The sequence below is a fragment of the Amphiura filiformis genome, chromosome 15, assembly GCF_039555335.1.
Source record: "Amphiura filiformis chromosome 15, Afil_fr2py, whole genome shotgun sequence".
NCBI lineage: Eukaryota > Metazoa > Echinodermata > Ophiuroidea > Amphilepidida > Amphiuridae > Amphiura > Amphiura filiformis.
The window spans coordinates 4,292,202-4,311,143 of record NC_092642.1 but is presented as its reverse complement, the minus strand read 5'-3'; the positions used below and the strand labels follow the sequence as shown (position 1 = coordinate 4,311,143).

Sequence of the window (18,942 nt, the reverse complement as noted above, 5' to 3'; positions counted from 1 at the left end):
ATCTTTAATGCATGAAATAGCTTTATTTAGTACAAGCTAGTGAAGCTACTTACTAAAATGTAAGACATAATGGTTATTTTTATGATTTTTAGTTAATTTTACTACTATTTCGTAAGTACCATGAGTCATAAACAATGTCAATATAATTATGTTGGAATCCAAATTTTATGTCAAAATCAGCAACTTTTTCTGATGTCCTCATGTCGACATAATTGCATGTCGATGACAGCACTAGAAGATACATTAAAGCCATATTATAACATTTTCAAACAAAATAGATTAGCATTTCTTTGCCATAAAATGTTAGCTTTTACTGTCAGATATATCCCTTTTATTTTTGAGCGAACAACTACGGCAAAGCAAAGAAAATTGGAATTTACTATACTTCGCCAATACGTACCACTCCTTCGGTCATGTTGTGGTACGACCCTTTGTTGTGTATATCACCGTCCCGCATGCCGTGTACGTACTGTTATGAACATCGTGTATCATGCGTTCGACTAATAATTCCATCGTAATAATAAAGCGCCGGTTCGGCGTTTTATTCAAAATCTCGGATTTTGACAAAACTACAGCACCTAGAGTCTTGATTTTTGCAGGGTATATTGGTTTAATAAAGTACAACTTAATCGTGTAAAAAAGGAATTTTAAAAATTCAGTGAGGGCGTCTTCCTCAGCAAATGTTATAATATGGCTTTAACACCACTGAATGACTACCCCTACACAACCTGACATGCAGCACACTTGCATTTTTGTGGCAATGCAATTATAAAAAAAGTATTAAGTTTTGTCTACACAGAGTCTCCCCTACCCCACACCAAATATATAGTTTTCTCATATGATATTCAAAGAAAGTTTGCGCAAGAGCACTCTAAGTCTCTGTTTCTCATTGTATTTACTTGTGGGCCCAAAATACCTGGTTTTGCTATGTTTAGTGTATATTTCAGAGTTGCTCAAGGGCCATTGGTGTGTGGGTCAGCTATTGAGTTATCATGGTTATACAAGGTATCTATAAAAACTGCAGCACCATCATGGATTTTGCATTTGAATATAATCAATACACTACACGCATGGTAAGTGAAATCATGTACAGCTGTGAAATGGTTGGTTTTATTCCAGTAAGTATAACTCTGGTTTCCTGTGAGCAAATACAACAATTCTTTTTTTTTCTTTTTTAATTTAGACATTCAGAATCCACTCTTTTCAATGATATTTTCATTTTCAGTGGATTCATTCTCGACTATGTACAAAAGCGTCACAAACATGAGTTTATTTCATTTTGAATCACCCTGTATTGCATTCAAGGAAGAATTTGAATTGTGACCTTTTTTCTATTGTAAACGTAATTAAAGACTCGTAGCTCTCCAAAATATGAAGCAGTTGACCTATATCGGTTCATTAAACTTGACATCTGGGGGCTGTGGCTACGGAAATCACCATGCTGATTTCTACAGCAATCTAAACTTTGCCTGCAGATGGATTACTTTTGTTCAGACTTTAATTGAGGCAAAGGGGCAAACCACAGGTGGACATGCAGATAATCAACAACTTGTTTTAAGAATTAATTTGATATGGGTAAATTGGTCAAACATGTCAAATGTGACCCAACACCAGTACATGAGGATGAATGCAGTACATACATGCTGTTTGATCTGTGGGCACAAACAATGTCAAACTGGATCCAATTTATAATATTGTCTGTTCCAGTTGAAATCCATACACCCTATGGAAGACATGACATTAATCTTCCACACAGTGGGTATAGATTTTCAATGGAGCCCTCCATTTAAGGTAGTCCCATTTGAAATTCACACTCCCTGTGTGGAAGAAAAAGGTCATATCTTCCATAGAGGGTGTATGGATTTCAAATGGAATAGCCTAATTGAATGAACCTTGCAACATATTCTATCAGGGCCACAGCTTAGTTTTATGAATTCAATCTTCACAATTTTTGAAAAGAATGTTGCATAACATAGATTTTGGTATCAAAAAAAAACCAAAGGCGGCAAGCAGAAAGATTTCCTGTCTGGAAGATTAAGGTTATGTCTTCCATAAAAGTATGGATATAAACTCGAATAGCTCATTGGCACCTTTACATGCATGAATGTGTGTACTTTACAATTACATTAAGAAACATGAGTGTTCCTATCCATCCCCAGATAAAAAGTCAATGAATGTGTAAAACTCATACTGGAATTCATTAACCTTTAAACAGGAATACATGTGATAGAGATGATATATCAGCATAGACAGTGTAAGTATTCCCCTCTCCAAACTCAAGGTTAGTTCAGGTAGGGGGAGTGTGTCTGAGAATCATACAAGTGGACCCATTGCTATACCAATTTTATAATTAAGTGTTTTGAGTTTCTTCCGTACCATTTACACCGTAAGCAAATATCCAATTCAATTTTGACCTCAAATTTTGATTATGCCAGAGGGTTACCATAAACTAATTGGGGTCATTTGCTGCTAACACTTCTCTCATAACCCTAAATTTAATCAGAAGATTTTGATGGATCTTTTGTCAAGACATTTGGATTTATTTACACAAGTGCACTGAAATCATATACCAGGGTTCACACTAGGTTTTGAAAGTTTTTTAAACAACTTAACCCCCTAATTCTCTAAAAATAAGGGATTTCTTAATAATTTAAGGGTTTTAGTAATTGACAATGGTGACAAAGTCTGCAAACCTAAAATAGCATCTATTACCTGCACACAGGATGCAGAATTCATCATACAGTATTCCACTCTAATGAATTGGACATCTCCTGCACAATTCTTGATGTACATTGTATAGTTTGTTTTTTCCTCTTTATTTTGAAGATTTATTACGCCATGATTTCTGGTTTTGCGATCTTGCTAGACCACGTTCTAGGTGTGGTTTAGTGAGATCTGCATTGCTAGACAACACACTGTGTTGCAACAGCATGTGTAACTTGTTTGGCATGGATAACAATAACTCTCGAAACTAAAAGTCCTGAAAATGTGGTGCACCAGAAAACCCATTTGCTTCACCAAAACGCAAATTACTTGCATAAAATACATGTGCAGAATCGCGCAAAACACAAGTTAGCGAGAACCCTGATGCAAAAGTACAGCTGGAAAAGTGATTTTATAGTCTTCTCCTTTCAGACCAGACAACAATCCTAATTCAGGGCTGCCCCCTCCCCCAAATTGTATTAAACATACACTTTCATCTCTATCAATCCAGTCAACTCTTGATGTGATATGGGTACCCTTTTATTCAAAGTCCAGATCCACAACTATTATAATATATGATAAAGCTACAAGAATTCAGTCACTGCTGCAACTTCATAGACATCCTATATTACCACAGAAGATATTTAAGGCAAACCACAATACCTTGCTATCACGCCCTTACACTACAATGACAGCAAGTGTCAATGCCACCTGCAGTTTTCATTCACATCTGCACATAAAGATAGTCCTCCAGCTCTGTCATAAATCAAGCTCTCGGGTATTTGATAGCACTGAATCATACTAATTATGTTCAAATTCTAGAAGCTTGCTGATTTAGACAAAATAGGGCCATGAAAATTGGTTAAAACACTTTACTCTCAATCATTCCCACATACTATCATACATGTACAGTAAAAGTGAGTAAATCATACGAGTTAACACATAGTGTCATTTTGAATGATCCTGGTGTTTGATCTGGCTTATGGACATGCCCATAGCATACTAGCAGTCACAAATCCAGAGAAAATCACTTGATCAAACGCTAGTAGCGATTTTACAATTGCTACTAGCAATTTAGTTGTTGCTAGTGACTTGCAACTCTTGCAAGTTGACTTGAGTTCAACTGGTACGAATTTGGCATATGATATATCGAATTCTTATCAATATATTGATCACTTTTATTGATAGTGCCAAAGGAAGGTAAACACAGAATATGTCACCAAAACACTGTGCTCATTGTGACTGCTTATAATACAGGCATCGCAATGGGCATAGTGCTATGTCCAGCATGCTGTGGGTATCATATTTGCTCTTATATATCAACACAGCTTGCGCTTCTTTCTCTGACCCAGATATATCACCCTGTGCTAGGATCTTAAACTTGACACAATTGTGTTATATTACAAGTTACTAGCTGCGAGTCATTGAACTGCTCCGTATCTTGTTTCCATACATGCAATATCTCCAAAATAACAACACAAAATGCAGGGCTGTCAACTCTCACGCATTGGCCGTGAGTCTCACGCATTTGGTCATTTTCTCACGGTCTCACGCCAAGGTAGTATAATCTCACGCCTAGGTAGTAAAATCTCACGCATCGTAAAAATAATTTGTTGTCCATACCCCCCACTTCTCAAGTGCCGTGGCTCAAATAATCATGGGTCAAAATGAACATTGTAGTAGGCAAAAAATAATTTCGCCCTGTACGACAGTGTCTCACGCCTAGCAATTCCAAAAAGTTGACAGCCCTGCAAAATGTGTGACAAATGTATATGACCTAGAGAACTTGGCGCCATGTTTGGACGTCTACTTTCCTTGTAACAAGTCCTCTATGAAAAACTGTAAAAAGTGTTATATAAGTGTAACTATGCTCCCCTATCATAGCAAATGTTATATCTTCCTTGTCAAGCCTAGACACATTGTCCGGTCAATGCAACTTAATGCTCTCACATTACACCTCCTGTTTATTGAGTGTAGACTACTTGTGTGAAGCTACACATGATGAACGTAGACAGATCAAGGGCACAGGGAGGCGATGCACCTCTTTCACAATATAATCTAACCATATGTGTTGCTGTATAACACTTTTACTTCAATAACACTTGCATTTGGTGTTTGTATCTTTTGCTATTTTTTTACGTAATTCTACATAGTTATAAAATTAAAGAGATAAAATTCTTTTCTCAAAATAAAGATTATTGAAAAAGTTAGCAGATTTGATATGGTACGGCAAGATTAAAACATCTAACATTGTAATGTATTTTTTTGTTACTGTGTAGTTCTTTTATCACTTTATATTGTTTGCCACATCTCAAGAGATATACTTGAGACAGAGAGGGGGAGGAGAGAGGGGAAAGAGGACACAAAAGATAAATAGAAAGCGAGGAGAATAGGAGAAAGAGATAGTTTTATTTGTATATGTGCTTGTAATATCCGAGGTACTTCATTCTTCAAATTACAAATAGCAACTCTTACTTTGCACAATTCGGTCAATATTGAGGAGCAACGCTTTGGTAAAACCAATTACTGTTAACATTGCTTACGGCATTACACAGCTATACAAAAACAAGACTCATAAAGACTAGATTCTTCTCAAAGACAGCGTAAAATAAATGAGAGAGGATATTCTAAATAATAGTAAAGATCAAAACAAAACAAGCCAACAAGGACATAAAAGAGATGAGGTGCCAGTCTTAAACATCTTAAACCAATTCTGGAAACATTCATGAAAGTTCATCTTAGTTGGTATAAGTAGTGAATGAGATTAAGACTTTGATAAGTATCATCAGAAAGGTGACTTTTTTGACCTTAGATTTCATCAGTCTTGTAGACTCCTGGAAGATTGAACCTGCTCCCATCCTAGTTGACATATATAGTTCATAATATGTGATATGCACTGCCAACTGTCTCAAGGAGGATAGGGCAGGTTCAATCTTCAAGGTCACAACTTGATGACACTTAACGTTTCAATCTCACTGATGAAAGATGGAGTGCCATCTGAAAATTCTGAGGAAAGAATAACTTCTTTGTGTTTTAGGGATCATAAGTTTAAACTTCAAAACTTTAAAGTTCCAATTAAAAGGATTGTTAGTGATTAGCTACATCAGAAAACCATAAAATTCATCAATTATTTGATGCATAGTTGTGATATAGAACCAAAAGACAAAATCTGATATGAAGCTGGGATGAAATTGTTTGGTGGATCAAGTGGACAAAATATTTGATGCAGAAAATCTCTGATAATCTATGAATCACACGTTTACCTGGTGGAGTAGGATCTGTGCTGTCAGTAACATTCCATTTTAACCTTTTGGCCTTTCCCAGTACTTGGTTAGCAGCTAATGTCCTCTCTTCAACACTCACTATGTCAAAGGTCACAAACAAATCCTGTAATAGAAAATAAAGAGAATCAAGACAAGTACAAGGTGTCCTATAAAAAAGTTACATGTAGAAAATGAACTGCATTTTGCGATGGTACAACAAAATACTAATTTTATCAAATATTATTTATCCATCCTTCTTGTAATTGCCTGCTAAGTTTCAACTTTTAAAAGTAACTTAAATAATGATCACAAGATGACAGCCCTAGTGTCAAGAGTGACTACAATTGTGAGAAAACATGCAATTTTGGCCCATTTTCCCATCAAATTGCCATATTATTTAAAATTTGACTTTTATTGCCAGTTAGAACTAACTAAAGGATTAGAATTGTGACAAAACAAGATAATGTTTTTTATTCCAAAAAATCAGTGCTTTATTTTTCTGTGACGAAATTCAAATATCTATATCATATGATTGTGTGGGATATATCGCTCACAGCTGCCAGCAGGTTATGTTGTGAGAATTTCACTGTAAAACATATTAAATGCTGTATTTTTGCTGAACCATGAAATGGTATCAGCCTATATGAGTGTATGTTACTAGCTTACTTACTTACTTTACTTACTAGCTTACTAACTGACTAACCATTTGGTCTGAAATGGACATATCTCTAAATGCCACGAAGGTATGACCCCATGAGTGGTGTCATATGAAAGAGGACAACATAACGAATATAATAAAAATATTTCCAAACGTCAGAGGTCATCCAGGGGTCACAGGGGTAAAAAAAGGTCATATTTATCCGAAAATGCTCCGATTGAGCTTAAATTTAAATGCAATGATTCTTATGACATTCTAAACATGTTTAAAACATTAAAAAATTTATTTAAGGTCATTAAGGGGTCATAAAGGGGTCAAAGGTCAAGTTTTTCAAAATGCTCCAATTGAGCTGAAATTTAAATGCAATGATCCTTATGACATTCTAAACATTAAAAAAATATTATAAAATTCATTTAAGGTCATTAAGGGGTCATAAAGGGGTCAAAGGTCAAGTTTTTCAAAATGCTCCAATTGAGCTGAAATTTATATGCAATGATCCTTATGACATTTTTAAAATTTTAAAAACATGTTAAGATTCATTTAAGGTCATTAAGTGGTCATAAAGGGGTCAAAGGTCAAGTTTTCCAAAATGCTCCGATTGAGCTGAAATTTAAATGAAATGATCCTTATGACATTCTAAACATGTTGAAAATATTTTAAAATTCATTTAAGGTCATTAAGGGGCAATAAACACCACTCGGGCGGTCATACCTTCGTAGCATTTCGAGATTATGTCCATTACAGACTTCGGGTGACAGTGGTATAGGCCTACCACAATATACTGCCGAAGCCACATGGTTCAGCTATGGTGCGGTTATCGCTCTAGTTCTATCATTGGAAGTAGATTGTACTCCTACCTTTAATGAGACAACAGCAGGTTTTGAGTAAGCTTTATCTTCATTAGCTCCAAACTGGTGCTCCAAACGTAGCAGAATTTTATCATCTGTCCACTGTTCTAGAGTTAGTAAATGCACATTGGCTGGTAAGGATCTGGTCAAAAGGGATTTCTGAAAAAAAGGATGAACAAAGAAGAAATGACAATTAGCAAATTGATTAAAGTTGTGTCTATAGAAGCCCTGCAAATATGGGTCTCATTGTTTCAGATTTTCTAAAAAATACCTCAATTTCACCAAACTGGAGCCCGATGTAAGAACAAATATTGTATAAACATTGCAAAGTTCTGTTAACTTTGGCTAAAAATATGAGCCTCAAATATAAAATCGGGTCCAATTTGTCAAATTTTCTTGAAAAATTGGTCATATTCTCTCAGAGGCACATCCCTACTATAACCAAACCAAACTGAGGAGGATCTAGTACACAACAGTGGTAATGTAACCCACAGTGTTACATTACCTGGTCAGATTGGACATTATGGGTGCAAATGCAGTTTATTTTATTTTTTATAATATAATATAATATAATATTATTTATAGTAACTTTTTTCCACCCGAAGCTGGATGGAGTTGTACGCTTTAATTACTGTTGCTTCTGTTGAACAGCCAGGGACACATTGAATTAGTACATGCATTGCTAGCTGTTCAATAGATTCAAAAGTAATTATGTACAACTTTTACCCAGCTTAGGAAAAAGTAGACAAGTAACCTTTTTTTGTAGCAGTATTTCTCCAGTTTCAGCCCCGAATAAAAAGTACTTTAGGGTCCATAAACTTCTTTTTTCTTCAAATTTATAAATATTTATATACAAAAATATATAATAAAAGAAAAGCTGCAATTGCAACCCATAATTTAGGGTCTATATAAACCTTTTTTTTAACTTCTTTTTCCTCCCAATTTTACTAACAAGTTTTTTTTACATCAAGGTATGTTTTTTGGCTTCCACAAATCATGTTACATCAAAGCTTGTTTGATAGTCATTGGTGACTTTAACGGTTTTGTTATTGTTTTTTTGTGGTTGTATTATATTTGACCAAAAGTTGCAACTCCACAATATCTTTGATTCTTAAAAATAGACATGCGTGGGTGGGCTTTACAATCAAAGATGAACTAAACCAGTGTGGTTGGGGTAAACCCCAATATACACCCCCATCCATGCATTAACCCAACAAAGTAAGGCTTATATATAACACTGTTTTTCCTTTGGCTGATCTAGTGTTTCTATCATGCAGGCAGGATTTAGTTGTAGACACAGGTGGGCGGTGTGTTGTAGCAATATTTTATGACTCCATGAATGAATGGATCCATTTCCTGAATCCCTTTCATGAATACAAATCTTGACTTTTTTTTAGAATTGTGTAGACACATGTTTGCATACACGGTCAATGAAACATGGTTTTATTTGCTCATTTTAGCATGGATACATGCTGATACCAGGTTTCTTGTGAACCACTGAAAAAAAGGAATAGGTTCATGGTCCAAAGGGTCATTAGTTCGAAAACACAATAACTTCATTTTTCATAGCATCATCTTGTTCTTTCTGTGTGAACTCATTGGAATCAAGTCTACACAGGAAGCTAGACTTAATGGGTCATCCTGGCAATTTGGCATTTAAGTGTCTTTGTTCCTTTTTGGTAACTTTTGTGTAACTTTTCCTTGTGTTAATTTATGTATGTTTGATTGTACGATATTTTGTGTCAATTTTTGCCAAATAAATATGACTGACTGAATGAACTTACTTATAAACCCTCATCCTTGCCCTAACCCTTACTCTAAACATCACCATAACTAAACCTATAATAACCCAAGACCTAATCCTAATGCTAAACATAACCCTTAACCAAACCCTAAACATTAACCCTAACCTAAACATAACCATATTCTAGTCCCAAGTCTGACTCTAACCCTAGCATATCCCTAACACTAATCCTAACCATAATGCTAACTCTATAGCTCTTATCCCCAAACCTAATCATAACTTAAATTGCCCTTAACCCTAACTTCAACCCTTTTCTACTAATGATCCCTCCGACAAATGGGCTGTTCACAAAAATACAAATATTTGTTTATTTATATTTTTTATAGTCAGGATACACTTATTCAGAATACATTGTAGGTTAGATATGAAAATTGCAAGTTTTAAGAAAATTATAGATTGATTTCTTTATTGATTTCATATTGCTTGTACAAATGTAAGAATTTTTTTTTTGTCATAAGTTTTTTGCTTGAAAATGTAATTTTTAAGTGCAAGCAGCCTTACTAGGAAACAAACTTGTTTTGTAAGTCTTATATCAAAGACCTCATGAAGCTTGGGAAAACTGACATTATAGTAAATTGAGAGAGCAGAAAAAAATCAGGACTCAGCAGGATTAGAACCCCGGACCTCATGATTACTGACTGACAGTTATACCACTGGACTGCCTGAGCTCACAGTTGGTACACTGTTTGCCTACCGGCTGTGCCAGCTTCCGCTACACAAAATATTGGACTTGCCTGTCATCTATCACATGGTAGAGGATCATAGTACAAACAAAGATTTCACATCGTTTATTCTCTAAATATTATTTTCCCAAAAATGTCAACATTTCATTTCATTCCCTAGCGTATACAATGTAGGGTATAGGATCTAATGTAATTTCATTACAATTAAGGCAAGCTGTATGGAGCCGGAGGTAAGTTTTGTCAAGAGGTTTTGACATTTTCGCTTCTTATTTTTGATATTAAAATCACCAAAATGTCCCAATTAAATTGGCAGGTGAGGCATAATATGAAATTTGGATTAAAGGACCAGACAGGATCAAAATGACACAGACCCAAATAAATCTCTTCATGTTTGCACTTTAAGAAACCATATTTGAATGCTCTACATGCTGTGGCCATAGGCTTCAACATACTCAGTTTGGAGACATTTTCTCAAAATATCAAGAGCTATCTCAAGAACTACTGAACACAAACTGGGCTTGTTTGTACTCATTTTAATACATATTTCATGCTGATTCCAAATATGGTCATGAAAATGTACAACTTTGAAATTTTGTTATTGTTTAAGAAAATTTTGAACTTATCATCTATTCTGTGGTGGATATCCGTGTGGAGAGGGTAAATCGTACTACAGCATCCATCCGGAACCACTTTGTAAATCTCTCCAAAGTACATCCCTTCTGGTAAACTCTCTATAAATCTCATCTCTTTGCATGTGATGGAGCAAATCCATTCACTTGACGAGATGCCAAAGCAATGAGACATGATGTATAATCTCAGATGAGGATGCAACAATAAACACACTTCTGGATCTTTTGAAGGCGGCTCAACTGCTTTTGGATTAAAGCCAACATTCAGGATAGGGGCTGAATATTTGAGCACTTGGTTCATTACTTTTATATCCAGTAAGCTCCACTTTTTAACTCGACCTGGATACCAACAGACACGATTTTGCACATTATTATGTTTTCAGAAACTTCCTTGCTATACTTGTACAGAGTTTAAAAGCTCAATATAGTCAACACTTGGACTCAACACTTACTTGGACTGTGTTGGACAATAGCCTCACTAGTACGTAAAACCTGTCTCCGCTGAAAGGGTAGTTCACAACCACAATGCTGGACACTGGTGCTAAAACCGGCTGTCACAGCTTGTAAGAACCAAATCAATAAAAACTGGGGAACAAAACCACCAAATTTCCTCTCAAGGGAGCAGGTCAGAACAGACATGCATATAGTCATAGCAATGCTAGACAAAAATTAAAAAAAAAAAATCAAAGTCAAACTATATATTTCCATAAATCACACATTCTCAATAGAATCACACAGTTAAAGCTCCCTATCTCTCAAAGATAGCTAAACTCACATGTTGAACATCATTAATTAGAAACCCCAAATCAATAAATATGGAATTTGTCTGTTATATAACTTGTTCATTTCCATCTTTCCCCACATGGGATGAATTATTCTATGCACTTTTCTCTGCCTGTCCCATGATGCCTTTTACGTTCTAATTTGGTTCAAGCATCGCTTAATATCTTTCAAATTACCCACTAATTCCCCATATTTCATTCATGAATAGCGTAATAAGCCATAAATGATTGAATCCACGATCCTGTCACATTTAAAGATATACATAATTATGGAACAAAGTTGGCTAGCATAGCTGCTGTCAGCTACAAAACTGATATTCCTTTTGTTAAATCCATTGACCTACTTTTTAACCTATTACTATTAGAGGCCTTTTCCTACAATCATGCTCCAATAAATCTGCTGAGCTAAACTAGAAATGATTGAACAATAATGGAATGACTGTAAAAACTTTATATGTGACCCCTCAGCACAACTGAGCCCGGATGTCGCCAATCATCATTTTTGAGATATTCAACCAAAATATTCTGCTTGAAATTAGCTTTAAAATGATGTATATCATGTCTATAGTACTTGACATTTAAGTAGTGAAAAATCAATAAAACAGTCAATAAATCCTTTGTTTCCTATTGTTTATTGTTAAGTTCAATGGAGCATATCTCAATAGTGGCACTGGCAACATCTGGGCTCAGTTGTGCTGAGGGGTCACATATTTGGGGTTTTAGGAGCATAAAATAAGAATGCTAATTTTAATTATTTTAAGCAATACAAGTCTGAAGACTCACTTTATAAAATTGGGTCACCGATTCCACCATATTCTAATCACATAAAAGTATGCAGTAACAACTCTGTGCAATTTGTGTGATCAGCCATTCTCATGAAATGAACAGTATTTACGACCTAATTGACACAGATATTTGGTGGTAAAGATTGCAGACAGTGCTGTTTCAGCATGGAATTGAGAAATTGGGAATTTTTTGAATTTCTACTAAAATGTGTACAATTTCTACTAAAACTTCTATGTTGAAAAAATGTTTGAGCCATGTGTGGTTGGAAAAGGTTTTCATGAAAATAATTGCATTAACTTGAAATTCCCCTGGACAAGGAACTAGCCTAATTGTCTCAGTTTATACCCGTACATTACTTGGGGAGCTGATCTTGGTTGCGATGGTTATAATGTGAATAAGCTATGAGACTATATGCCTATAGCTGCGTCCCTGAATGTTCTTTAATGGTTCATAAGTTGTGTCGTGGGCCACAGTGGTCAGCGAAAATCTGGGTTGGCATGTTGTACACTATAAATCCTCAAAATTTATAACAACTATTATGTTTTACACATTTACATAATCAGGTTCATTCATTCCAAACTTTGCTGTAATGGACTCATCATGCATGCATACACGCAGCTAACTCAAAGTTTTTAAATCAATCACATGACACATCAATAAATGGTGTTACTGTGCCACAATCGCTATGCCATAATATGCAAAAGTTCTGAATAAATGTCCTAACATCTTTTACCCTGATATTAAAGGTCTCCATGGAGGAGTCTCACTAGCTTTGCAAACATGGTTTGTATGATTATCACTCCTGTCAGACAGGTGCTCAAATAATGTATGACATGATATAATCTTACAAACCATGGTCTGCTCGCCTTGGGATATGTGGGGACTCAATGAATGGTGCTAATCAACTTCACATAGTAGCTTCTTTTTGATCCATAGGTGAGCTACTCATCATAGTGCAGGACACCATCAGAGGATGTTTGAAGACATTCCCATAACCCAATGGGGTTTCTGACCTTGTATGTCTGGCTTTTGTACACATGTGGCACAATTGACCATACCTTGCATTGGGATTGTGTGCAAATATCTGGTGTTTTCATCCTTTTATTTAACATTCAAAACATTGAGACTTATGAATTAAATTAATGCAGTGGGCCAATATGAATATTTCCTGTAAGAAAGTCAAATATAAGTTATAAGTCTCAACTATTAACTCGTTGGCTGCAGTTTTAAAATTACAATTTTGTGTGTGTGGCAACGGGGACTTTGCCTTTAAAATTAGGTTATATTGATCAAATTTCCCAATCATAGTGCATTGTAGGAAGCCTTCTCTGGGACACCATGGACGTGGATATGTGGGCAATCTGAGTAAAAAGTACCAAAAGTTGCCCTACAACAATGACTCATGTCTTTATCACAGGGATGTCCAACAAGGAACTAAATTATTGTTGTGTACAACCATTGGAGTACCAGAGGATCAGCATCAGTGTGTTCCATAGGTCCTCTCCAACTACTTAGCACACAATGAGGTAATTAATCCTCATTATTTCATATAATCCCCCCATTGCATGGTTCCGCCATGTGCGAGGAGAGCCTCGATCTGGCAGCATGCATGAATGGGAATTGAACCAGTCATATAACATTGCGTTAGGTTATGTAATTCTTCCTTTCATGTCATGCCAGTTTAAGGCTATCCTTGCATCATGGCGGAACCGGGCAATAGGCGAGTATGGGTAACACTACCGGCTTTTTATTTTAAATCACATCTCCATTTCAGTTGAAATCCAAAAAAAACCCTATGGAAGACATGACATTGATTTTCCACATAAGGGTTACCTGAAAGGGTGACTCCATTTGAAATCTACACCCCTGTGTGGGGATTCAGGTCATGTCTTCCATAGGGGGTGTATGGATTTCAACTGGATTAGTCCAATGTGAATTTTGAATATGATCCTGAAATCTTTCAAGAACTGAGTTACCAAGTTACCATCACTTAAATGTGAAGCTGTCTTGTCATGACAAATCCCATACAGCAGCCATCTGACATATAACCATATTGCATGGCCTGTGCGCACATATCGGTTAACTAGATGATTGGGTGATATACCTCATGTGAAATGCGGTGTGACACCTGTGAACTAAGAGGCACCTCTAGGGGAAATTGATCATGTTATGGGCCCTTGGAGGGGTTGAGATGCGTCATAACAGATCTACTTATACCTCTTGGTGATAGACAACATCATGTTTGGTTAAATCTTTGCCATTTATGTATGGATCATGGTTGAGTGACAGATTCTTATTTTCTTGTAAGAATTTAAGCAACATCGTGACTCGTTTAAATGGAAATAGTGATACCTCTGCATATTTAAGGTTCTGAGCACTATTTGCCTTTTGAAATGCTACATTTGAGCTATATGTACTAGTAAATCCCATTACAATTGGTCTAATGATTTAAAAGTTAAAAACATTTTTGTGGCTAAAATAAAGTTTACTATTTGTATTCAATTAAAAATCAGTATATATCTAATACATTCTTTTCAAATTTACTGCACCATTTGAGAAAAGGAAAACAAAATTGTATCATGATTATAATTATTACTTATTATTATTACTATTTGATATTCATGTTGTAAAGTTTTGATTTACCACTCATCAGGTTTTGTGGTTCTTAAGCATGTCAAAATATAGCAAAAAAAATTCTTATTGTTACTTTCTGGTCAAATTTTGCAAGGACCACTGGCACCATTGGACAAGTATGATTTGACAGACTTTATTTCCATTGTTTTTCCTTCGTTCACCATTTCATATTTCTGGTTCTGAGTCTTGGGTTTCGTTAATTTTCCCTTTTTGAGCTTTTCTCCTATTTGTGACCCAATGTGACTAAATAAGGCACATGTCATACATTTGTTAATTGAGATTTTTGTATTTTCATTTAAAGCATTAAATATGGATTAAAATGATACCTCAACCATCTGGATTTATGATCGGTCAAAGGTCATGGAACTTGGACATCTTGAAATTCAAAATACAGAGAAACATGCTTTAAGAGTTGAAACACATCAATTTTAATTTTAAAAAAAAGAAGAAATTTGGTATCTTGAACATGTATGTTAACATGGATTTTATGAAGAAATAATTATATGGTTTGAAAGTGGAGATATTCAAGGTATGATTTTCTGCAATTAAAAAAAAAATTCAGCACCTTCAGGAAACTTTTTGGCCATACAGCAAATTTGTATTTGCCGACATTGGCCTCATCCATTGGCATTGAGACACATTTTATTAACAATCCACCGTTCATTAAAGATGGGTGACCCGATTGACAGCTTACCCAAACTTTACCCCATCAAATACCACCTACTAGGGTCACAAACTGTCAGTTTATTGATGATAGCATTTTATTTCTTCCTCCGAATTGTGATAATATCTAATTTTATGCATATTTATTTATTTATTTATAACATTTGGCACAATGCCAGGCAGATCCAATATTGATTACACAATAAATTGAAGGATTGCCCTAACATTAAAATCAGAAACATTACTAGAAAATACATATAATCAATACAGAATAAAATAAAACAAAACATAAATTATGTGAACTGGTTAGAGGAGGTGGGACTGGATGGCCAATTTGAAGGCCTGGAGGAAGAAGCATTGACAATAGCTTCAGGAGATAATTCCAGATGGAGGAGGCAAAGCGGATAAAATGATCTCTGGGACAAAGAAAGCCGGCGGAAAGGAACTTGAACAGCTGGCGGGAATTGAGGTTTCGTAGACCAGGTCTGGGATGAGGCTGGAAAGGGTTGGGAGAAGAACAAAGATTGGCAAAGATTTTAAATAAGTGACACAGAGAAGCAACATCCGACGCTTACTAAGAAGAGGCAGGTCGGAATCGAATAGAAGGTCTGCAGGGGAGAGGTTCCAAGACTGAAGAATGACACGACAGGCGAATCTTTGGGTAGACTCAAGACGGTTGGTAAGGGTTATGTTAAGAGGATGCCAAGTAGTACAACCATACTCCAGAATGGGGCGAACCAAGGCCAAGTACAAAGAACGACGGATGCTGAAGGGGGCTGATTGGAAAGATCTATGAATGAAGCCGATGATTTTGCGAGCTTTTCTGCATATGTTATCAATGTGAAGATTCCAGGAAAGCTTGTCAGACAGCCAGACACCGAGAAATTTCGCAGATGACACACGTTCAATAGGCAGGCTGTTAAGAGTGAGATTGAGATCCGGAAAAGGGTCCTTCTTAGTGGAAATGACCATGACTTTTGTTTTGGAGGAATTGACAGAAAGGTGATTAAGGAGAACCAAGAATGGATGGAATCAATGTCGGATTGGAAATCAACCAAGTCATCAGGAGCAGAGATAGGCTTGAAGAGAGTAGTATCGTCTGCATAAAGAACAAGAGAACTGTTTAAAGAAAAGGAAGAAAGACACAAGTCATTAACATAGACAAGAAACAACAGAGGCCCCAGGACAGAGCCCTGGGGAACTCCAGAAAGCACAGGAACAGATTGTGAGTCCACACCACGGATAGCAACCAACTGGGACCTGTTGGACAGGTAGGACCTGAACCAAGAGAGGAGTGGACCGGAAATACCAACAGCTCTGAGTTTATGGAGCAGAGGGCTGTGGGGGACGCGGTCAAAGGCTTTGGATAGGTCAAAAAGAGCCATGGCGATGCTTTTGCGATCCTCAAGGTGATTGTACCATTCATAAAGAGCAGTTGAGAGTGCATCCGTGGTGGAAGACTTGGGTAAGAAACCAAACTGTCTGTTTGTGAGAATATTATTGTTGATGAGATGCTGCAAAACTTGACTATGAATAACCTTTTCCAGAAGCTTACTGCAAATTGGTTGCAAAGAGATAGGTCTGTAGTTAGAGGCAGCGTGAGGATCCCCAGATTTGAAAACAGGGATCACTCGAGACAGTTTCCATGCATCAGGTATACGGCCAGTTACGAGACTCAAGTTGAAAATATCAGAAAGAATAGGCGTGACAGTAACCACAGTGTGTTTCAACATGAGGCTTGTGATTCCATCAATCCCAGCGGCTGAGTTGTTGTTAAGCTTGGAGATTAAGGGGTGGATGTCATCACTGGAACAACTGCAAAGAGAGATAAATGAAGAAATGTCATAATGGAGAGATGGAATGTCAGAAATATTGGAGTCATTGAAGCATTCGGAAAAGAAATTACAAAAAATATTGGCAATCTCAGCGAAGTGGTACCAGAAGTGCCGTTATGGTGAACACTATCAGGAATTGGAGATTTACCTGACCCGGACTTGCAATAACACCAAACACGTTTGCTAGGAGAATCATTGTCAAGGAGATTGTCAAAGAAAGATTGTTTAGCATACTTAAGTTCATTACTTAATTTGTTTCTGATAGTTTTGTATTTGGCATAGAGTTCATCATTTTTGTTTTTTCCATTTTCTGAAAAGAATATGTTTCTTGCGACACATTTTTCATGCAAGTCCCCATTTAACCAAGGTGGATTTTTTGATTTGCATGAGACAGTCTTTTGAGGGACACATTCTGTGATAACGTCAATGAAAAAAGAATGGAAATGATTCCATGCACTATCAACATCCTCCCCTTTGGTGAGTTGGTAAGTGGACAATATATAATTGGCCTTTTCCCAGTCGGCTTTGCTGTATTGCCAGATTTTGCGGCGTACAACGTCGGGTTTGGTTAGCTGAATATCAAGACTGCAGTGAATAACAGAATGATAACAAGCACCAACAGGAGGAAGGTGATTGACATTGGTAATCAAATCAGGATCATTACAATATATGTGATCAATGAGAGAGGGAGTAGTGTTGGGTGCGTGGTAAGTTGGCTCAGAGACAGATTGATGGAGGTTATGAGCAGACATAAAATCAGAGATATCATTGAACAGATAGTGGGATTGGTCCAAGAGGTTGACATTGAAGTCACCTATGACAATAATCTTATGGCTAGCTCCAATGGGCAAACCGGATCCAGAAGTAAGAGCTAAGCTATTGCTCAATATGGGAATAGTGTTTATGTTACGACGAGGAGGGCGATAATAACAACAAATCTTAATATGGACACTGCCAACTTTGCACTCAACCCACACCATTTCACAATTTTCATCAATCAAATTAGAACATAACTTTGGTTTAAGAGAGTCATGAATAAGAAGACATACGCCACCGCCTCTAGGCAGGCGGTCATGTCTAAAAACTTGATAGCAGTTATTCATAGAAAGTTCAGAGTCACTAATATTTTCGTTCAGCCACGATTCGGATATGCCAATAATCGTTGGTATAGGATTCAAATTGAATATTACGTTAGTGAGTTCATCGACCTTATTGACTATGCTTCCTGCGTTCAACAGGAGCATAGAGTGACAATTAAAATTAAAGTTTACATCTAAACTAGAGTCACTAATGTTGGAAGAGTTCAATGAGTCAATTGAATGATCAGAGAGAGTTGTATCCGCAAATGGTAAAACACGGGCGACACAAAGGTGAACATGGTAGTGATAGTGAGCACTTCAGATGCAACGGATTCCCACAAGCGGAGCATGATGAGCGTCGGTGATCACGTCTGATGGTCGATGCATAATTGGCACAGGAAACTTTTGGGTTGTCAGGGCCTGGATTGGCCTCGATATCCCGCTCTGAAGAATAACTTGAAAGGTTGCAAGTGAGTTAGCATAGTAGGAATATCTACTCTTGGTAAATTTAGGCATAGGCCTAACAGTAACAGAAGCATTGTAGACATTAAAGGCCGGTTCAAAGTGAATATTCG

The 18,942-nt window shown here is 36.5% G+C and overlaps 1 protein-coding gene across 1 annotated transcript in view; it reads right to left on the bottom strand.

Annotated features, from left to right (window-relative positions):
* LOC140171163 (lysosomal alpha-mannosidase-like) overlaps window positions 1–18,942 on the bottom strand; it is a 68,696-nt gene that overhangs the window by 10,274 nt on the left and 39,480 nt on the right. The window contains exons 22-23 of the mRNA XM_072194353.1: window positions 7,482–7,631; window positions 5,967–6,090 (exon numbers count right to left, since the gene is read on the bottom strand). Coding sequence (XP_072050454.1) covers window positions 5,967–6,090; window positions 7,482–7,631 — 274 coding nt within the window. The remainder of the gene's footprint in view (window positions 1–5,966; window positions 6,091–7,481; window positions 7,632–18,942) is intronic.